The 21,724-nt window shown below is 37.5% G+C and overlaps 2 protein-coding genes across 4 annotated transcripts; both read right to left on the bottom strand.

Annotated features, from left to right (window-relative positions):
* Positions 1–798: 798 nt before the first annotated feature.
* LOC139958880 (putative uncharacterized protein C7orf78) lies at positions 799–6,244 on the bottom strand. Of its 2 annotated transcripts, none has more exons than XM_071956290.1 (5): positions 6,221–6,244; positions 4,032–4,560; positions 3,573–3,669; positions 3,082–3,218; positions 799–2,275 (listed from the first exon to the last, which is right to left on the bottom strand). In XM_071956290.1, exons 2-5 carry the CDS (start codon positions 4,548–4,550, stop codon positions 1,979–1,981), a joined length of 1,050 nt encoding a protein of 349 aa, XP_071812391.1. In that variant the 5' UTR covers positions 4,551–4,560; positions 6,221–6,244; the 3' UTR covers positions 799–1,978. The 2 variants fall into 2 exon arrangements, with proteins under 2 accessions (XP_071812391.1, XP_071812390.1); XM_071956289.1 differs by lacking the exon at positions 6,221–6,244 and adding an exon at positions 5,211–5,472.
* An 852-nt stretch (positions 6,245–7,096) lies between these two features.
* LOC139958925 (adhesion G-protein coupled receptor G4-like) lies at positions 7,097–21,388 on the bottom strand. 2 transcript variants are annotated; one of them, XM_071956368.1, is made up of 14 exons: positions 20,956–21,388; positions 16,347–16,482; positions 15,944–16,103; positions 15,132–15,388; positions 14,329–14,570; positions 13,587–13,804; positions 13,162–13,240; positions 12,765–12,889; positions 12,217–12,255; positions 11,467–11,567; positions 10,620–10,882; positions 9,992–10,195; positions 8,909–9,057; positions 7,097–8,567 (listed from the first exon to the last, which is right to left on the bottom strand). In XM_071956368.1, the coding sequence occupies exons 1-14, from the start codon at positions 21,206–21,208 to the stop codon at positions 8,328–8,330; spliced, it is 2,466 nt and encodes an 821-aa protein (XP_071812469.1). In that variant the 5' UTR covers positions 21,209–21,388; the 3' UTR covers positions 7,097–8,327. The 2 variants fall into 2 exon arrangements, with proteins under 2 accessions (XP_071812469.1, XP_071812470.1); XM_071956369.1 differs by lacking the exon at positions 20,956–21,388 and adding an exon at positions 17,238–17,360.
* Between the last annotated feature and the right edge of the window lie 336 nt (positions 21,389–21,724).

The following is a 21,724-nucleotide window of genomic DNA, read 5'->3' as shown; positions in this document are numbered from 1 at the left end:
CGTCTGGTCTTCTCCACTCCTATTTCCAAATCATTTTCAGAATATATTCACGATAAAAACTGTCTCCACTATCCCCCACTGGAACAGATTCTCAACCCCTTCACATGTGTTTTCACGTATTTATATGAAAGCGCGCTTCCGTGTGTATCCTGCGCGCATAGGCAAGTTCACAGGTCATGACTGACCGTGAGGGGGAGATCGCATTACAGGTTGCATTAATAAAACAAGGTTTCTGAGAAGTGACGTTGATGCCACGATTGTTTTTTGGGGGGGATAAGCTCGGAGCTCACGTTCAAATTAACTTAAGTTGACAAACTTAAAACAGAGTAAAAAAATATACAGGAGGGTACTTCTGATGTGAAGGGATCTACTGTTATTGGGGGAGGGGCATGGGACTATCTCGTAGCGATTTTCAAGTACAAAAATTAATGCTTAAAAAACAATTTACTAGAATGTTGTTCAATATATCACCTTCTTTCTTCTTGTATTGTTCTTGCAAATTATTGGCTGGGGAAGGGTAAACACCCCTTACCCCCACCGTTCGACTCTGTAATAAGAACCCAAAGACTTCACAAAGTGCAGCCAACAATTTTGTTATGAAAAATATTGCCTAACAGACGTTATCAATGGTGTTCAAACTATTAGCGATTATAAATGCTAGTTTCCAAATGTCTCCCTCCTACATAATGTTTTTGCAACAAACTAACAAAGCATATTTGCTTGATTTTGGTGTAATAGCCTAAAATATAAGACGTTTTGCAAATTATTAAATAGCCAGAAAGTACACAAACATATATAAGAGGAGAGCAAGGAAATACGTAGAGATCACTTGTAATAAGTTTATTAAAGAAGTTTTTAATTTCTACCATTCACACACACACATATAATAATCTTTGGATGAATACAAAAGGTAATTATTTGTACATTGCACTTATAAACATGTATTAATAAAATCATCGCAGTATATCTGTTCCATATGGAACAGAAATATTAAACATGATATGATAGCTATAAGAGTCATTTGACAAATTAAAAGATACATTATTATACCTACCAATGTAGTCAAAAAATCCTATAATCTAGTAATGCTGTATAATTATCATTCAAACCTCACCATCTTAACAATTCATTTTAAATGTGGAGCATCAAGGCATGAAAGGCTATTTGCACTGTACGCAAAAAAAAATATAGAAGAAAGACAACATGACAGTAATGGTCACCTCAAATGATATTGAAATTTAATACCTAAATGATTGCCAACCCTCAAATCAAAGTTTTTAAACCAAGATATCTACTTGTTTAGCTTCACTGGCTATGATTCAAAGCATAAGCCACTTTTGATTTCTGTTTAGAAATTTAAGCATGCTGAAATTTTGTGTGTAAAAGAAGGTGGGTATGCAAATCTTATTATTCCTCGTTTAATAAATTGTTATGCACTTACCATATCCCTAACCATATCTGTAGCTAGTAAATACCACCAAATTCTGTTTCTAAATTTGACACAAAATGTTCCAAAATGACCATTTTGGACTACACTTTTGCAGAGAAGATTATTGCCAAACATTTATTTTCAACTGATATCATAGGTAGGCCTTTTGTCAGAAAAATATATAACCTTTTGGTGGCACTTGAAAAGAACAGTCCATAAAAATATATAAGTTTGACCAGTTGAGGAGAAACCTCATCTAACAAGGCCTAACATGGTGAAACTTGCATGGCAATTCCTACACACCAAGAACATTTCAAGTTGATATGGTTTGTAACTGGAGTAAACATGAAGCAAACGGACTTGATGTCAAAAAATGAATTTAAAGCTGCCACGGACAATTGATACAGCTACATCTGATGAGTCCTGTATTATCTAGCATATTTAGAATATCAGTTGGTCTGGACATTGAGTTGGGGGAGGGGGGGGGTTGGCACTGGGTGCTGATGGAGGGGATCTCCATGACAACTTTATTAGTCTTCTCTTTCCTTTTTACCGAGAGAAGCTGATGTCTGAGTCAGTACTTAAGCTTCTGTTACTACTGGAGTTCCAATTATCATGATTCCTTGGAATCAAACCAAACTCATTTAAAAAGCTTGATTCTTTATCCATCGCTTTGTTAATACCTTTCTTGATATCGCGTCGTAATTTCTCCTCCCTTTGTTGTTTTTCCATCAATAATTGATTCTGTTTCCTATTGTTCTTTTCTAAATCCCATTGTTTTGTGAGTCTCTCCTCTATTGTATCCATAAGTGCTGTGTGCGGTGTCCTGACCCTCGGACGATGTCTCTGAAAGATAGTAAAAGTCAAAGAAATACATTTTTGTAGCCAACGTTAAGATGTCCTCCATTTTCCAGTTGCATTCAAGAGCTAATTGAAACAAATTAAGCACACCCCACCTAATCTTTACGAATAAGTATTGTTATCAAACGCATAACCTTCATCTAGAACATATAAAACTTACACCTCCTCATATTGAAGAACCAGGTATCAATTGAAATATGGTACTTAACCCCCTCCTTCTCTTGAGGAACCAAGTTAGAAAAGTATCATTGAGAGAACAATGTACAGTACATCATATAAAGGGATTCTTATCTTGAGGTAGCTAAGTGGGTTGGAATTAAGAGCTATGTATAGCTCTTTGAAGTAACTGGGTGGGTTGGAATTAAGAGCTATGTATAGCTCTTTGAGGTAGCTGGGTGGGTTGGAATTAAGAGCTATATATAGCTCTTTGAGGTAGCTGGGTGGGTTGGAATTAAGAGCTATATATAGCTCTTTGAGGTAGCTGGGTGGGTTGGAATTAAGAGCTATATATAGCTCTTTGAGGTAGATGGGTGGGTTGGAATTAAGAGCTATATACAGTTCTTTGATGCAACTATTAGAGAGTTGAACACAACTGTCAGGTATGCATGCTGTGCTGGGGGTGTTACACATGTCAATATGAGTAGTAATATACACGATGATAATCACAAGCTTAGGTCATGTTTGTTGGTGGCAATTTATTAGATTATTTCAACACCAGCAATAAACAAGAAACTTTCAAAATGATGAATTCAGCCCTTCCTGTTGATAAGATTACTGATGTGGATATTTACCGTGAATTCTTGGGGGATAGTTGGCCATTTTCCTGTGGGAAGGAGTAGGTCTGGTTCATAAGTAGGCTGGAGTCCAAGTGGATGACCCATTTGGTCACCTAGGTACTCATCACGTAGAGGTTGTGGAACTCCATGATCTATTAGAAACAAAGAAACACAGTGAAAAACAACACACACACCTTATATGTTATACCTTGCATTTAAGAACAGCTCCTAATAAGAGGGCCATAATACTTGATTATGATACATACCTTGAAATGAGTGATAGGGACTGCGTTATTCAAAGAGTACCAACTTGGGTAGACAACTGGCACAGGTACATTATAGTTGAGGAGACATGTGTTTGGGAGGAGTGAACTAAATAAATGTATTTTGGTGTACATGCTGGATATGAGCAAACTCATTATTTGTGTGGATGAGACTTGGGATGCTATGTGAAGGTCTTATTAAAGTCTGATCATTTATATTAAATAATGATGATGTACACTTACATATGTCTAAGTTCTTCGTTTTGAATTTAATATCCAGAGGATCAGGGCTTTTGATGGTACGGAACTCTGGTAGACCAAGTTGTTGGAGTTTGGGATACTGTTGAGAAATGTAAGAAACAGCGAACATCAAAACGTGATAAAAAATAACACTATCGACTACCTTGTCTAGAAGGATACAATATTTAGACATTTTGTGTTTATGACTTAGCTTTCAGCTAGAGGTGGATTTACAGAATCAGACGTACACAAAGTACATCCAAAATTGAATCAAAGGTTTTCAAATTTATTCAAATAAAAAAGTGAACATTTTTCATGGCAAGACAAAACCAGAAAGCCTTTAAGGCCTCTGACTTCCCTCTTTCTATCTTTTTACTACACTTCTGCTTAAAATGATGAAAGATACAACTATGCTCTCATGTATGGTAACGGTACTTGACAACTCATATCAGCAAAACTCACCTGTCTAAAATCATGTGGTACTGGATTAGAGTATTTCCCCTTCGGGTATAAACCTCCCTTCACTGTCATCTTCTTTGCCTCATCGGCGCTCAATATGTCAAATTTTAGGTTCATTTTCCTACTCTTTGGTCTCCTCGGTTCTAAAACTTTTGGCATTTTAACTTCATGCTTTTTTTTATTCTTTGTCTTTGGTTCAAAGTTTGTCTCATTTGAATATTTCCATGGCTGCATACTCTCCCTTGTGTTTCGCTTTGGTGGCTTTGGTAAATAATTTTGAGGTCTAAAATCCGGTGGTTTGATACTCCAGACATCTCTAGTTAGTGTTTTATGAGGAACAGAAAACGATGCACTTCTTGTTAATAATAGATCAGAAGTTGCTTGGTATTTATCATGGGCTGTAAAATCAAAACTGTTGTGCAAAGATGTGAGTTTTGTTTCATTCAATGGACGACTCCTAGATATAGGCTGTGATGAAGCTCTAGCCGATGTCATCTTTAATGAATCTTTCAACACAGTCATATTCCTGTAACTAAGAGAGAAAATGAACAATTAAGTGAGTTAAAAGCTAAGGGTTGTAATTATAATTGGTTAAGGAAGAAACAATGGAAAAACAGAGCATCATAAGTATAAATAATTTCCATGAGGTGTAAACAAAGTTCAAAATTCATCCGTGTCCCAGTTTGACATAAGCCTTTTTAACATTTATATGAACTTGATATGACCCTTCCACATACAGTCCTTATGAGGGATGATATTCATATGTCTTGTATATATTTTATAATAAACTTGATTTAGAAAGCCAGAAATTGAGGGGCAGCTGTATTTTATCCATTTTATCCAATATAATGCTGCCTTTATAATGAGAATTTCAATGAGAACATGATGTTCTTGTATATTCCATCACCCGAGTTCAAAGTTAACTTCGTAATGATAGGTGTTGTATTACATATAACCATAGGCCTAGGCATAAATATATTATTATAAGTAAAGCTAAATGAGTTCAGAATTGACCGTACATGGAGTCCCGTGTAACTACAGTTCATGATATACTGTTTGGCTAAACAGTTGCCCTAACAGAGGGAAAGTAAATGGTGTTGACTTCTCTAGCCTACGCTACACACAGATTTACGTACGTTATGCTTAGGCCAGTGAGGAAAACAATGAACTGACCGTACTTACCAATATGCTACTAGTCCCGAAGGAGTGGCAACTTGTTCGGACGAGGTTTATGAAGAGCAGGTAACGGAAAACACCGCAGGTAACTATTTCTATGACATATTATCAGTTTCTTATGCAATTCTTCGAGTCTAAATGAAATAATGTAAATAACGATGACACTGGTAGTATTACTAAGCTGTGTAAACTGTTAATTCGTACCGGTTCCACATAAGGTAAAGTATAAATACAAGCATGGGACGTTCCGCTTATCGGTTCTGTAAGCACCTGTTTACATAGCAACAGCAGGTTGCTAATGGACTGATCCACTGTGAGCAAAGGGTGTTTTGATACTTCTGTCTTCAACTTGAAAAATCTTGACGAAGATTTCCATTGTAGCCTACATCAGATGACAGTGATTTGGTGGAGGATGGGGAGGGGAAGGAGCAGATACGAAGGAATGCATTGGATACTTCCGTTATATTCATCTTTCGGGGAGGGGGGAGGGGGCGGGGTACTATTATCAGACGGTCTACTAGAACTGTCGTAAATATTTCATTTATTATTAGTTGCGTTGATCGGTATAACGAGTATGTAATTCTGATGGTGCCTTCGGAATGCATTTTAGTTCCAAGTTACTTCAATTTCCCTCAGTTCTTTTAATACGTACTTCTTCTCTGTTTTTAATTTGGTTTTCGTTGTGTATTAACTGTTGCTCCTTTTGATAAATTACATGTGTTTCTCTAGCAGTTAACATCAGATGTCACAATGATCCGTCACCCCCCCCCCCCCAAGTGTCAGTTTCTTTCTTTATTCGTTGTTTCTTTTTTACAAATTCAGAACCGTATATTAATTAAGTCGTGCCCGCCCCCTCCCATAAAACAGAAGTCTAGTATACGCCACCAGCTGAAGCCTTATAAATGAATGACCTATAAATTCTTGCAAGTTAGAAAAATACAAAAACTCTGCAAAAGCCCTCAACACCATGAAATTTTTAAATTTATAATCATATCTAAAGGTAAAGTTATACTTACACTCGTAGCTATAGGAAAGACGTGGCGGCAGACAGACTCGTGCTACAGACCATATAAATTCAGTGCAAATGATTGATCAACCAGGCAGTAACATCTTATCTATTCCACACCTGAATTAACATACTTGAAACCAAAAAGAACTAACTAACTGGTTGTAAAGTTTGACAACAAAGGCGTCAGCATCTTAAAATTCCTCCGGATCATATACATAAAATGCTATTGTCCATCTTAATTAGCTCAACACACTGCTTATAGAGGCTGTTTGCATGACAATAAACTGAATGAGAACACGAAGGTTTCACTCTAGCATAAACATCCCCGAATTAGCATTCTCATCATCCAGCCTATACGGTATACGAATACTTAACATACCTAACTATGCATATGTATTTCACACTAATAGTTATCAGGTAATTCTCTAATAAACCTAAGCCATTAATGCCCTTTAATAGAGACATACCAGCACCTGGTTTTAAAGATTAGATTTTCGGCAAAAAACATGTACGTAGGAATCGGCACGGTTCAGGATGAGTTGTTGCACAAAAGACTTTTCTGATCTCATTTTATGGGGGGGGGGGGTGGGTGGGACGGGTTTCATCACATTTTTGTCATTCATAAACTGAATGAAACATACATAATTGTGATCGCGAACCAAAAGGGTGAGAGGGGAAGAGGGGTGTCCAAATTATGTGACATGAGATGGGTATATCCAGGGCGGAAACCTTTCAGAATCTTATTTATGTATGTCCATCATGGTTGCACCAATACCCCATCCTTTTATAATCTGATTACCGCATGGTTTGCTAGCGCGATGATAAATGACCGATCTGAGTAATCGATAGAGGAAATTAAACAAAGTCAGGGAGTCATGTGGAGGAGACACATTTTAATATCATATATTAGATTTTATGTCTACATTTTTTTCACTTCTTTATCTATTTATATCATTCCTGGTGTGATCACATGACAATAAAGAACTTTAACACTCATTTTTTCCGTGCTATGCACATGATTCATAAAATTGTACACCTTGAGTGGTGTAGCTATTTACATGCCCGCACCGCAAGCGGTATTGGCCTGTACAACCCGGCAGCGCCAATTCGACCTCTTTGGAAATACGAAAAATACACTTAATTGACCGTCCTAGGAATTTCACGTCATTGTGAAAAAGCGGTGCCCTTTAAAGAAAGAAGTATGTCTAACGCTTCTTCTCCCGATACCATATCCCCTCCCTACCCCATATCCCCTCCCTTCCCGTCTTACTCATCATGATACATCTTTACCCCCTTCCTTTTCGCTCCGCAGTCTCCCCTGCTCCCCTACCACCTTCCTCTTCTTCATATCTTCGCTTTGGATACCAATTGGAGGATTCCAAGTTATGTTTACTCAGGCCTGAATAACTTATATATTTTGTCGTATACGTCTACAATGATCATCCCCTGGACATGAAGTTTCCACGTGCTTAAGTATCATTCACGGTGATACTACATTGGAAAACGTCAGAAGTCCCAGATAAATTGGGAAGTTTAATATAATATCCACGCAACTTATAACACATCACAGGCCTGCAACGGGCGTGCAGATACTCAAATGTGTTGACAATATCCCTGCTTCTTGATTGAAACCAGTTCTGTCACCAGGAGTGACTATTTTCTCTTGCGTAGGTACATCATGTCTGTCGGTACATATGGTTCATATACAGAACCTTTATATACGGCTCTGGGTTCATCCATCGTAATAGGGCTATCGGTATTGTGCCGATATCAATACGACATGATGATTCGGTTAGATCAAGAAGTATGACCCTGACCCGGAAGCAGTTACCTTTCATCATGTATCCAACAATCCACTTCCGTAGAAGTAGCAAAACATGTTGCATCGTGTAAAACTTTATGAACACAAATTGGCACACTTCTGGACAGCGTGTGACGTTTAGTTTACGTCATTCTGAACACATTCGTCACAGTATTTACACATGCGCAAATCATATGATATTTCAAAAAATCATACGACATACCTTACAAAATTTACGTCACATTACGCAATTTCATATGACATCACACGCATTTATATGACATCGCAAGAACCCATACGAAGTCACAAATGGTTAAAGTCTGGTATCATATGTTTCAACTGAGATTTCTTCACAAATTGCGGGAATATTGTTTACATATGAGGCATTCTCTGCAGTGGATGTGACCATTTTATCCGGTTTACAGTTGGGTGATAACATCTTTGTTACTTTTTTGATAAGTTGCCACCATTGCTCTCTGACATCTCTATACCTTAAGCAGTGAAATACACAGATGAAGAAGCCTTGAAAAGCGACGCAAATCACGAACAGTGCCTGAGCAATGAAGAAAAAGAAGATATATTAATTAAAAAATATACAGTATTGTAGAAGTCCAACTGGGATATCCCATTTTTAGGCAGGTGTGGCATTAATGCAAATCAAAATATCTAAGCGGAGGAGGGGGGTCTAGTCTCCCCCTCCCTCGCCTCTTCCGTCCCCCAGAATTAACTTTGAGATGTGCTTCAGATATGCAGGTTAAAGTTCCAATAACATAGAAAACAGAGAAGTGAAATATACTTTTATGTGCACACCCTACCCTACCCCACCCCACCCCACCCCTCCTCTAAACTTGCTAGTGTGTCTGAATTTATTATTTCAAGTGATGATGGGTTTACCTGAAGTGCAATAGCAGTTACCGGAGGGTCATCGTTATCATACTGTCTGTAGTTCGCTGCAGAGGCAGCTCCGAGGGACCAGGTTAACCCCAGTAGAACCATCAAGGCAACAGCGCCCCGTAGTTGACTAAGCTTTGATCTTCTCCCATCTGAAGTGGTAGAAAAGGTAAAAAAATCAAACATCTCAGTACTGATATGAAATATAGCTCACCATGAAGAATATAAAAGTATGAAGAACATGTATAAAATATATGAATGAAGTATACGTATGAAGAACATATATGTATGAAGTATATGTATGAAATATATGTATGAAGTAAATGTATGAAGTACATCTATGAAGTACATGTATGAAATATATGTATGAAATATACGTATAAAGAACATGTATGAAATATATGTATGAAGAACACGTATGAAGTAAACGTATGAAGAACATTTATGAAATATGTGTATGAAGTATACGTATGAAGCACATGTATGTATGAAGTATATATGTATGAAGTATGTGTATGAAGTATAAATATGAAGTACATGTATGAAATGTATGTGTGAAGTGTATGTAGGAAGTATATGTATGACTAGATAGGCCTATACATCTACGAAGTATGTGTATGAAATAAACGTAGGAATTGTATGTATAAGTAATCAACAATTGGGACTAACTTTTGCCTTTAACTCTTTATACAACCTACTGGATAATTGTGCCTTTTTGAGTGAAAAAAAAACTTCACTTATATATTAAGGGATCTACAACCGGGATTACATGTTGAGAGCGCTGTTTTAATGGTCCTTGCTATAGTTCCGGGGAACTTGGCAGTCTGTTGCTATGATTGCCACCCGATTCACATAAAGTATCATGCAATAATATTATATGCAACAATATTATTGTGGATGTTATTTTATTATATTATTATCATACAATATAATATAACAATTATGATAACAATAATAGTGTTAATTTTTAAATATTACAGTACTATAATAATGTATACTAGCATGTGAATCGGTTGATATCACGAGTTTAGGGTAGTCCTAAAGAATGGTATGTAAAATTGTAAGTATATGGAGTCTTTCACGTACCATTACTGTAAATTCGGTTGATGACTCTGAGTACCATGCCAAAGACCACACTGTTAAATATCATTATTACGACCATCGGGAGAAGGAATACAAAATAGAAAGCTGTATCAGATAAGTAGCAGGCGAACGAACAGTCAACCACCGTGCCATCGAAATAGCCTACATTGACGGCCACAGGTATTAATACGTACAACATAGGAATTCCTGGAGGAGAGATAACAAACATCATGTACGTAGGAATGAAAAAAATCTGAGAATTTCTTTGATGTCCTTTTCTACAGGGAGTAGAAATGTAAAATTTTCTTAAATAAAATAGACTGAAAATATCAAAATGATTTAAGAATTATATGGTCGAAAAGAGTATCATAAAAATATGTACGAATTTCGTGTACTAAAAATTCAAGCATATACGTTTCATTCTGTGTGGTAAAAAGGGTATATACACTTAACTATACATCACGGCATTCCTGGATTTAGCAACAAAAATCGTGAACTGTTTGTTCTGGAAGCCAACATTTCTCATCAATAATATATACTCCATTGTTTCGAAAGCAGCCAGCGTTTCATATAGAAGTTAAATAAAGGGTGTGATGAAGGGTGGGGGGGGGGGGTATCATCATCCACTTACCCCATGTAATTATTCCAGCTTTAAGAACAAAATGTGACGTATATGAAGTGAAGACCTTAACAAGGGCTAGGTACATGTGGACCGCTTCTACACCATTCCACATCATGGATACTAGGATGAAATAAACACGGAGTATGTTGGCTATGCGGCATCCATTCCGGGTATGGCAAAACGATACAGCCGTCAGAAGAACAGTTACCAATAGCAACACTGCAACACACAGATTCACCAATATTAATGTTGGGCGCCCTCTTCTCACTTTTCTAAAAACATGAACAAAATTTGCAAACGTTTGTCAGCCAGTATTCATAGTCATGTTTGCTTGTGATATTATAGCGAGTGAATTACAGCGAGTGAATTATAGCGAGTGGAGTAGGGAACGTTTGGCCAGGGGGAGAAGCCGGGCGGGAGTAAAAAAGTGTTTGAAAATCACTACAAATAAACAAGAAATATCTTACAATGCACCCTCAACCAATAACAGCATATACCTCTAATCACACGTTTACACCTTTTTTCTCAGGGCAATGCGATAATATGAATGAAAAAAATCAATATCAGGGTAATTTTACCCTTCATGTTTGGTGGACAGCCTGCGGGCCATATTCCGCCGGAAAAAAAACCAACAAACAAATAACAAAACAAACAAACAAATACGGCCATTATCATCTCTTGGTCTTGACTCATCTTTCATTTCAAGATTTTATGTCTTCAACGCGATAGAGGAAAGAAAGTCATCTATAGATTGACAATTCATGCAACCCGCTTCAAGTATGGAAATGACTTATTAAGTGCAGTTCAAATAATACGTCGCGATATGACGTCAATGCCATAGATATATTATACTTACTTGAAGAGGGAGTAAGTAGTCAAGGTAAACGTGAGACTTAGGATGGAGATGGCGTAACCGATGTAACTTGTTATAGATAAAGCTCGAGAATACGGAATACCCTGCATGTGAAGATACGAAACAAGGAAAATGTGTCATGCCTTACAGGTGTATGGAGTAATAATAAATGTAAGCACCCACTGGTGACGTAATACCGTACGTGCGATATTAACTGAAAGATGTATATATGACCTCTATCATTATGAGGCAACACTTTTATCACGGCGTTCCATGAACGATACTCATGTGTCAAGCCGATAAAAAATAGTATAAGCAACAAATGTGTGTAACACTTGACATCATCTCACGTCAAACAAAACTATATACATAAATCGAACATTTTCTGTACTCTGCTCCTCACCACGGTAATTCTACCCTACCTCACCCCACCCCCATCATATTACATCACACCCCACTCTCCATCTCACCCCACCGGCATCACATCACTTCATTTACTCATTTAATGCAAATTTAGACTTTGTCCTTTTCAGTATTTGTGACGATGTGACTATATATGTTTTGCTTTATTAGAAATACAGAAACATTAACGAAGTGAAACCTTTTTTGTGCATCTATCAAACAACAAAAAACATTTTATTTTATTTTAAAAAACATGTAGGATAGTTGATGAGCAACTAAATATGCAGAAGAATATTACCCTTCTATTGACCTGCGTTGTTTTACATATAAGCTACATGGTAATATACTTACAATGAAAGCCATCGGATCTGGTGGAGGCGCTTTAGTGGTCTGTAGAAAAATGAAAAGAAAGAAAAACTAGAACTGCATTTGTTTGCAAATACGCAGTATTGTAGTTCACGTAGAGTGCCTGCAATATTAGGAAGAACTTTTCTGTTGTTCATGGTCATATTTTTTTGGGCGGACAACACACCAGGGAGTATAGTCCTGTAGGTACCTACAAAGTGAGGGCGCTTGTAAGCGCTTGTAAGCGCCGTGACAGGCTCAGAATAAGTTGGCTGCACAGTTAGCCTCTGAAACTACAAATGTACAGAGACTATATGAAACTCTAAGTTTCAACGTCTCAGTAATGTAGGTGTCGTCCACTTGTCCAGTAATGTCAATATTTTAGCGCGCACGCGCACTTCAAAAAAAAATGAGAACTGTGATAATAAGGTGACCTACTTCGACTCGTTCTCACATTTACTAGGCATGCATTTTATGATTTATCCAAAGGATAATGTGTTGAATATTCATTAGTATTATAACAACATGTGATTATGCATGTTTGTTGTACTCACTGTTCTTGGTGTCGGCATAACTTCACGTACAACAGCTAATAGATCCAGTACGCGGCATATACAGGTTGTAAAGTTCAAATTTGTAACATTCAACGTACAATCCAATGGAGACCAGGTGATACCCACTGTGAAATTATGATATATTATTAAATTATAGCTTTTCATTTATGCAAAATAATTCACACTAATTCACTAAGACACTAATTCTTATCAATAAATATTGTATGTAAAATTTATAATTAAAAATTAATAATACCCATGCATGATACACAAAAAAAGATTGAAAATGAAAATTTGATAGATCGTAATCAACTATTGTTCAAATCAAATCATAAGGACAAATATTTCACAAAGAGTTTTGATATTTTGTATTATTTTATAGCAACCTAATGCTTACCAGGACGAAAATCGCTCATCTGACTGTCATTTTGGTCTGGCGTGATGGAAGCTGCACTACACGCTACGTCTTTCGCACCCTGTAAATGAATTTTATAATTAAGCTAACCTTAAATAATGCACTTAGTCACTTCGTAAAACAACTAAAGTAATGTAAATGCACAACAATTCCAATCAATTGATCAACCAGTATTTCCGTTGTGGAGGGGGGGGGGGGGTTGGAGCTTGCGCATTCAAGTAACTTTCGCACAGCGTCACTCCCCACTCTATCCCACCCCCTCCCTACCCCACTCCCCCACCACTCATATGACAATTACGTAATAACTGAGCAAAATTGACAAAGATGTAAATTCCCAGAGCGCCTTTGTATAGAATAAGGGTGAGTGTAGTGTATTTAGTGTGGAGTGATGCCACAGTAAGACTTACCCAAGTCGATTGAGGGTGGTAAAACGTCACTGAGACTGGATTCTGTAAGCTGTCGACGACTTCGCCATTTTGATAGATATGTACGTAAACTACTGCATTATCTTCCGCTAAAGAAACTTGTTGATTTACATTAAAGAATTTACTGGAGTAATAAACTACTGATGCGGTACGGAATGGAAAACCATTGTTAGACTTGATAGGGTCGGCAGAGGAATCACCTTGAAAAATAAAGGTAAAGAAAGATTAAGAAAATATCGGCATTTAATGTCATCCTAGAAATGTTCGAAAACATAGAAACAAAACTATGCACTTTAATATTTTAATATATAATCTCATAAAAGGGCATTTACATTTTCTTGACTTTCCATTCGATTTAGTATTCTCCTTAATGGCGTTGAATTTCTATGCCTAAAATATTATGCAGCATTATATGTGTGCCTGACACGTGTATTAGTTAAGGACATATCGACTAGTTATACAGAACAATCAAGCGCGCGTAAAATACATCGGATCACAAGCTTCCAATAATCGGGGTATGCGGACCCATTTTTGAGCACCCAACCAGCTATAACCCACACGTTACTCCATCTAATGTCATTTTGTTTCTTTCTGGCCATTTGCTCCAACCGATGCATTTCTCTGGTCCTCGAAGAAAATTTAAAAAAATTCCCCCTCCCCCCCCCCCATCATATATAGTTGATATATACTAATGTTACCATATTGATAATTTGTATAGGCTTACCAGGCTGGTCTTCTGGAGGGGTAGCATTCCTGGTAAAAGGGATGGAGATTGAAATAACGGGATCCGATGAGGTGGAATTCTCATCTTTATGAAAGAACCATTTCAAAACTGGCAGTTGACTTATTTCCCATCTAGTTTGGTAGACTTCTACGTACACATTTTTGGTGAAATGTTTAACGCTGTCCGCCTGTAACAGACTTAACGCTACATTGCCTGCGTAATCTTGTAACGTGTTGGCAATACTGTTGACGAAGAAAGAATGAATAAAATAGACAGTTAATCCCATAGGCGTAGGAGCCCAATTTTATTTGGGGGGGGGGGGGGGCTGTAACGACTTGCCCGAAAAATTTAACCAACATTTTTCGCTCGCTCCGCGCGCGTTCAACATGTTAATGTGCATATCATATAGGCATGCATCGGTTATTACATCGCATGCCAATAACATACAATCATTTGCCGTATTATTACCCTTCCATATTGGTTATAATTATTGGGGAATTAGTTACAATAATAATGATAATAATAACATCAGTTTAACCATTGAAAAACACATTTATTATTTTTAAATTATTTCAAATTAGTTTTCTTTCAGTAGGTGCCCGAAAAATTCTTAGCATATTGCCCGAATTTTCACCAAAAAAATTGGTTGGGGGCTGCAGCCCCACCCCAGGCCCCCGCCTCCTACGCCTATGGTTAAACCTTTACCGTCTATTGAATCTAGTTGTATTACAAGTAACTATGCAGCTATGTCGAGGTCCAGGTCGGGCCCCATGCACAAGGACAGATATTACGTAATCGTTTACCTTAAACATGCATCTTCTGCCTCCTGCAAGACTCGATTGTCCACGTCTAGCAATTTATCGGCTAGTTTAACCACCTCTCTTCCTATTGTTCTGTCTAGCAGATATACACCCTCAATGGCGGATTGGACACTCATTTCGGCGATTGAAGCAGTGTATCCCACATCTTGAGCTGTCATTTCCCGCGCAAATCTCAAGACCAAGTTAGCCTCTTTAAGAATGTCCAATATGCTAGAAATGTTGCTAGATTTATTTTCTATCTGTTAAAATTAGATTGGAAAACAAATATCAGGGATGACTTTAATTACTGAACTTTGAGAAAAAAAGTCTTGAACGTCTCAAAATTTCAAAATATATTTCAAACAAAACATCAACAATAACAACATTACGTTTGCTTGTAAGATGCAACCAGTTGCGAACCAGCATAGGAGTCACTTGATGACTGAACTGTTGCAAACAGAAATTTATATGCTAATTGGTTTATACAGATCCTCGCCAAGTTTGTACAACTAATATGTACTATCATATCACGCTTCAAAGCATTCATACTGACAGTATAAGCAGTATTAATACAATGAGTCTCTTTAAGATAAAGGGTTACGGACTTGTCAATACGAGTCAGTACAGTGTTTTGTAGCATGATATGAAAGGACAGTGTCAGAGTGGTAATAACATTGACAATTTGTACCAACTAGCAGATACCTTAATGGCCATGTACACAGACGCCTAATCGTATATGATCGTATATTTACATCATGTGTGCTGAGCATAAACTGTGGTCATGAATATGTATGACTATACCATAATATAATTACCATTTGTTGAATAATTAACGCCAATTCATCCTTGAGTTCCAAAAGTTGATTTGTTGTTTCTGAGGACCATCTGCACTGATCGGTAACTGGGTCACCCCAATAGGCACCGAAATAAGTCATCCAGAGAGAATGTTTAATGTTGTAAGGAGGATGACACGGTCTACGAAATATTAACAAAAAACATCCAAGTATAAAAGACAAATTTATAAAAGTAAATTATGTTATATGCTAAACTCTAAAGTGATGTCCCACTAATTCCTGCTCAGATCAAGGACGGTGGCGATTAACACATTCTTTCTCGGACGGAGCAGCGGTTTGCTGATAAACTTTGGCTTTATATGACAGAGATCTTTGTAAAGAACAACTCCCTAAACCAGCTAAGTAAAACCTTGTTTAAACTAACCTGTAGGCCACGGCTTCGGTATTTTTAGCATTCCATCCACCATTAGGACATGGAACAACGGCATAATGGCCAGCAAGAGTCCAATCCCACAGGATGTCACCTTTGTAATCCGAGGTGTTACTTGGTTCACAAATATCTGGAACAGAAATATATAACTGTGATACTTCTGAGGAAAAATCTAAACCTATACAGACCGACTCAATGAACAAGTTCAATCTGTAAATAGTTAACACACAGTGGCGTAGGAAGGTACTTTTGAGTGGGGGGGGGGGGGGCTGAAGACTGATGGCCGGCCTGGGGGAGGGGTCCTTTGGAATTTTTTGCATTTCCAGGTGGCCTCAGATGCAATTTGGTGCAATATAGCACACTTCAACACCCACTCCATTTTGTAAACTTAATTTTGTATTTTCACCTGGCCTTAGATGCAATTTGGTGCTCCAAATGAGATTTTTCTTCTCATTTGGAAATGAAAAAGGGGTTTTCTGACTTGCGAACCGGGGGGCGGAATGATACTTCCGCCCCTCCACATTTTCACTGGGGGGGGGGGGGGCTGTTGTTAATAACACAAAACAGACAAGTAATCGAAATAATATCAACATTCAATAAAACTGAATATCACAGACCTGTAAAATATGAATATGTAAAAAACATATGAATAATCTTTCTGAGCATGTGTGATCTGATAGTTCTGCTTCAATTTGATTTGTACAAATTTGATACGTTATGTGATAATTGAGACAATCATAAACATCCGTGCCCCATACGCACACACACACACACTTATTATATATATATATATATATATATATATATATATATATATATATATATATATATATATATATATATATATATATATAAATATATATATATATATATACATACGCTTACACGCACAGGTTCCCGCCAGGCTCCCAGTAGCACGTGACAGTATACCTCAGTCAACCTATAAATCTGTTGTACTGGGGAACGTAACACTACTCAAAATTGAAAGGGACATTCCTGTAATTTAAAAGTCATAGCATTTCAAACAAACAGACAGAAATGTTAGATTATGTAAACCATGGAAAAAGTTAAGCTTTACCAAGCTGATTCTATTCAAGTTATTTATAGATATATGACCAGCTGCATGATCAAAGATAATTATACAGTTAATCTGCTTCTTGACTTTACCTCACATAAACAACTAAGAACTGTTAGACAAACAGCTCTGACGCCGCAGAGTAGCAAAAAATAACCTCGGCCTACCAGAAAAACAAAGGAAGGCTAACATAAAATACAATAATAGCTCATGACAAATAAAATAAAACCACCACAAACCACAAACATCGCTTTACCAGAATTACAGACACGTTCACCTTTAACTAATGGCTTAATCAAGATAATCAATTAAATATATCAAACTCTGCTGAAAGAACCCGAAATTTAGAATTACTACAGGCACCAAATGGGGAAGGGAACGGAGGATATCTTACCATCAAAATTCTCTTTGCTAGGCAAGAAACTTTCTTAGTGCCACCCTCCCCCCACCCCCAAATCCATGGCTATGCCAGTGATATAAGCTATCCCGCAGTCTCAAACGTTATAACGTCACAATTTTGACCTTAAAAAAAGAATCCCGCGTGTTTATTCCATCTGTGATGCGATTATTTGGATCCACAACACGTTTCTGTGTGAGTCTGTCAACTTAACGAGAAAATCTCATTTTAGAATTTGAAGGTTGTTTGGCACAAATGTTCATACTTTAAAGACGAATTAAAGTAAAGATCCCTGCACACAAAGATAAGATCAGCAAACTCTAAAAGATAAACCAAAAATAGTCCTGAAGAAAATAATGCGATTCGGTTAACAATTCCTGGAACTGGTTTATGGTAACCTACATCGTGTAGCTATTCTTAGGTTATGATAATAAAGGTGGTGTGAAAACAAAGGAAAAATGAAAACAATGAGTGTAGCACTTTATACACTATACAGACATGCAAAGGCAAACTTATCACACCCTGTATCATAATATTGGTTAAATGCATAATGTATGCTGCAATACTTATACACGTTCCGCTATACATTCCAGCATGCAGTGGAACAGATGCATTGTGCAATATGAATGGTCTCTATAGTCACGTGGTCACATAGTTTAGAATTATTTCAGATTAGATTTAGCAAAATGGTCGAGTAAATTATTGTTCCAAACGCAACGGTGACAGAACTAATTTTAACGAAATATACATATTAAAGCAAATATTCGAAGTTATGGCCTAAATTTGCGTTAAGTAGTTTTTGTTGTTGAGGTTTTAGGGTACTTGTATGCATCAAAAGGTAGATTGACCAAAGGAAGTAGCCTATCCATTACGTAATTTGTGAACTCCAGAATACTTAAATAATCATGGTAAGTTTAGTGCAGAGTTACAAAACCCCAACCAGAGATATTGTTATGACGTCACCGATGCGTACGGTGCATGCGCAATTAGCGCAATCGTCGTTATGGCTACCATCATTTACCCGGTTGGCACTATACCATTGCATCAATCGCCTCATAAAACCACCAAGCTTTCTTCGTTTCAGTTCTTCTTGTTCTGCTTAGACAAATTCCTGACAATCTCGAGAGTGGTTTTAACTCGTTAGGTTTATTTATTTAGTAGGTAAATGGCTAGCACGCAGTACTTACTCCCTACTCTTGTAGGCTATTAAGTTACAAAGGTTCCTTTTTAACCCTCTTGCTTTTATCTTAGCGTTTTTAATCTTCAAGGGTTTATCCGGTTAAATTTTAAACTTTTTGAATTCCGCAGTGACACTTAGCCCAAAGTATAAACCAGATTCCATGAACCTAAAGAGAGAGGAGAAAAGTGAAGTAGACTCACTCCAAGGAAAATTAAAACCACTTCTGATCCATCAGTTATTGATATTTTACGGTAGTGAACGTGTAAAAATGACCAGAACTACATATGACTAGGACAATATTGTAGCCTATACTGTCGCATCTTCAAGTTCTGCGATGATATAACAGTAAATGTTTTGTAATATGTGTTTTCAGTTCGAAAAGTATGCTTGCTGAGGTGATCCAGCAGTTTGCAATACTTTATTCAAGAGGTGGTTGTTATGGTGATTGTTTGCATTATAACCTCCTCTCTCTCCCATCTCCTCCCCACCAAAGTACATGATTACATTAGACACACCTCCGAATTTGCGGCTGACAGGTTGATGAACAGTTGAGTATATATAAACCGAAAAATGAACAATTGTTGATTATGTACCACGTATGTACTAGATTTTTTATCTTATTTCACAACAAACTGAATGGGATGACTTTTAGCAGGTGAATAAAGTGAAATGACTTGATACCTCCCCCCTCCCCCTCTTGTTGAATGGGCAGTCCGAGATCATCCCCTCCCACGACGGCACTCCCCTCATATGACCTCCGAGACTAACATTAAACTGGAGTCGTTCGACACAATGACGTTTCAGAATAATAAAATTAATGTAGAGTTCTTGTCTGTGTCTGAGAATAAGTTTTGTGTAAGGTTGCAATGTAAGACATGTTTAGGAACAACAATCGGTAATACTTTCTTCGTTTACGTAAAATATCGGTTTAAACTTGGAGTCGTTAATGTGTGGTAATATACGCTCATCAAGTTAAGGTTATGCTTTCATACGTTATGATCAAGTATCAAACCCGAAAAGGGTGCAGTTATGTAACAGTTAAGAACAATAACACCAGTTCCGTCCCGACTCTTTTATGCTCTTGGCACAGGTATACGCCTACGTGTTACAGGCTTCGAGAAATTGTGATAATATGTGACGCTTATAAAAGTGCCAAACTACCTCAATATGTTGTAACACCAATGAAGCAAACTCATTAAATAGACTTTATATTGGTTCACGTACTGTTTTTTCCCTACATTTTCTTGGTTTTTCGGTAAAAATTACAATGGATAGGAAAATAAAAGGACCCGCGGCAAGAACGTCATTAAAAAATTAATTTATTGGATTACATGTGCTATAGGTCAATTTCGAATCAAAGTTGAAAAATTAGCGACAAGCAACATCTTCTTATGTCATTGCATCCATATGTTGTTACCTTTTCAAGAAAGAAAATCTACAAACTAAAACAATTTCCCCTGATTTTGAAGGTAAAGTTATAACTGTATATTGTCTGATTTCTTACTATAGAAAGAGGCCGTCAAGTTAGAATCTCGCAGGTACAGCCTGGAACCTATCAAAAGTACATTATTCATCGCCCCTTATCACCCCCCCCCCCCACACCTCCCACCCCAACCAAACTTCTCTCCAGTTTATCATTATCCTTAAATGGGTCGGTGTCCTAAACTTCGACGCCCCCCCCCCCTCCCTCAAAACAAAAAGTGAAAAGGTTTTTTCAAAACTTCATACCAAAATAGCACAACACATAACAGGTTGTTTGTGTTTCGTGTGTGTAGGGGAGTAGTGGGGGGGGGAGGCAGTGGAGGTGCATGGGGAGGCTTTTATTCTATACTTGGGAAATATTAAGATTCATATACACTATCGGTACATGGATTTAAGTCCTCTTCACTTGACAAAAGGAAATTAACCCCCTCCCCTAATCCTATATGGTGTGTTAATGTTTCAGACTTACCTCTGCGGCATTCATTAGGTAATCCATCATTGGTTGAATATAATTCCTCTAGGTACTGAATGCTAGCCAGGGTAGGCAGTCCAGCCTCTGGCGTTGTAGCATCTTCTTCTACGTCATTAACGTCCGTTGTGGGTTTGTCAGTTACCGGTACTTGGTTGACTATGTCTAACGGTAACGTTGCTTGAGATTTTACAACCCAAGTACAAAACACACACAAAAGAATGTTAAACAACGTGAGTAGTTGTAGCTTCATGTTTTTGTTTCGTTTTGCAACTATATAGGCAATTGCGCTTCCTTAAGAAGAAAGTGGAGAAGAAATTAATTGATCGAAACAAAAGTGAAATATTATTCCAAAGATGTCGGTCGGTAAACGATAATCAAAACTTGAATCCCCTAAAACATTCGATGGTATGATGTATAGTAGATTGGCTCGGCTAAGATCCAACTGCTACATTCCGAGTACAATAGAATAGATGTATCAACAAATGGCCTCGTGACGTAATAATAGATAAGTATAATCATCGACTACGGATACCTTGTCAACATCGAAATAGGTGGCGCCAGGCAGATGACTGGTTACCCTGTCAACATTGAAAATAGGTGGCGCCAGGCAGATCACTGCCCCAGAGCCGTATATTTACGGCTCTGCACTGCCCGACTTAACTCGACCGTCGTTACGTCGGTAATCGTGGATAGTCGGCCATTGTGCGTGTGCTTGAGACTACGACTGATGAAGCGCTTGCCCAGTTTTAATTCGTTTCGGCTTCAG

The sequence above is a fragment of the Apostichopus japonicus genome, chromosome 18 (genome assembly GCF_037975245.1).
Source record: "Apostichopus japonicus isolate 1M-3 chromosome 18, ASM3797524v1, whole genome shotgun sequence".
NCBI lineage: Eukaryota > Metazoa > Echinodermata > Holothuroidea > Aspidochirotida > Stichopodidae > Apostichopus > Apostichopus japonicus.
Note: the sequence above shows the minus strand (reverse complement) of the source record. Positions and strands in the feature narration are given on the sequence as shown.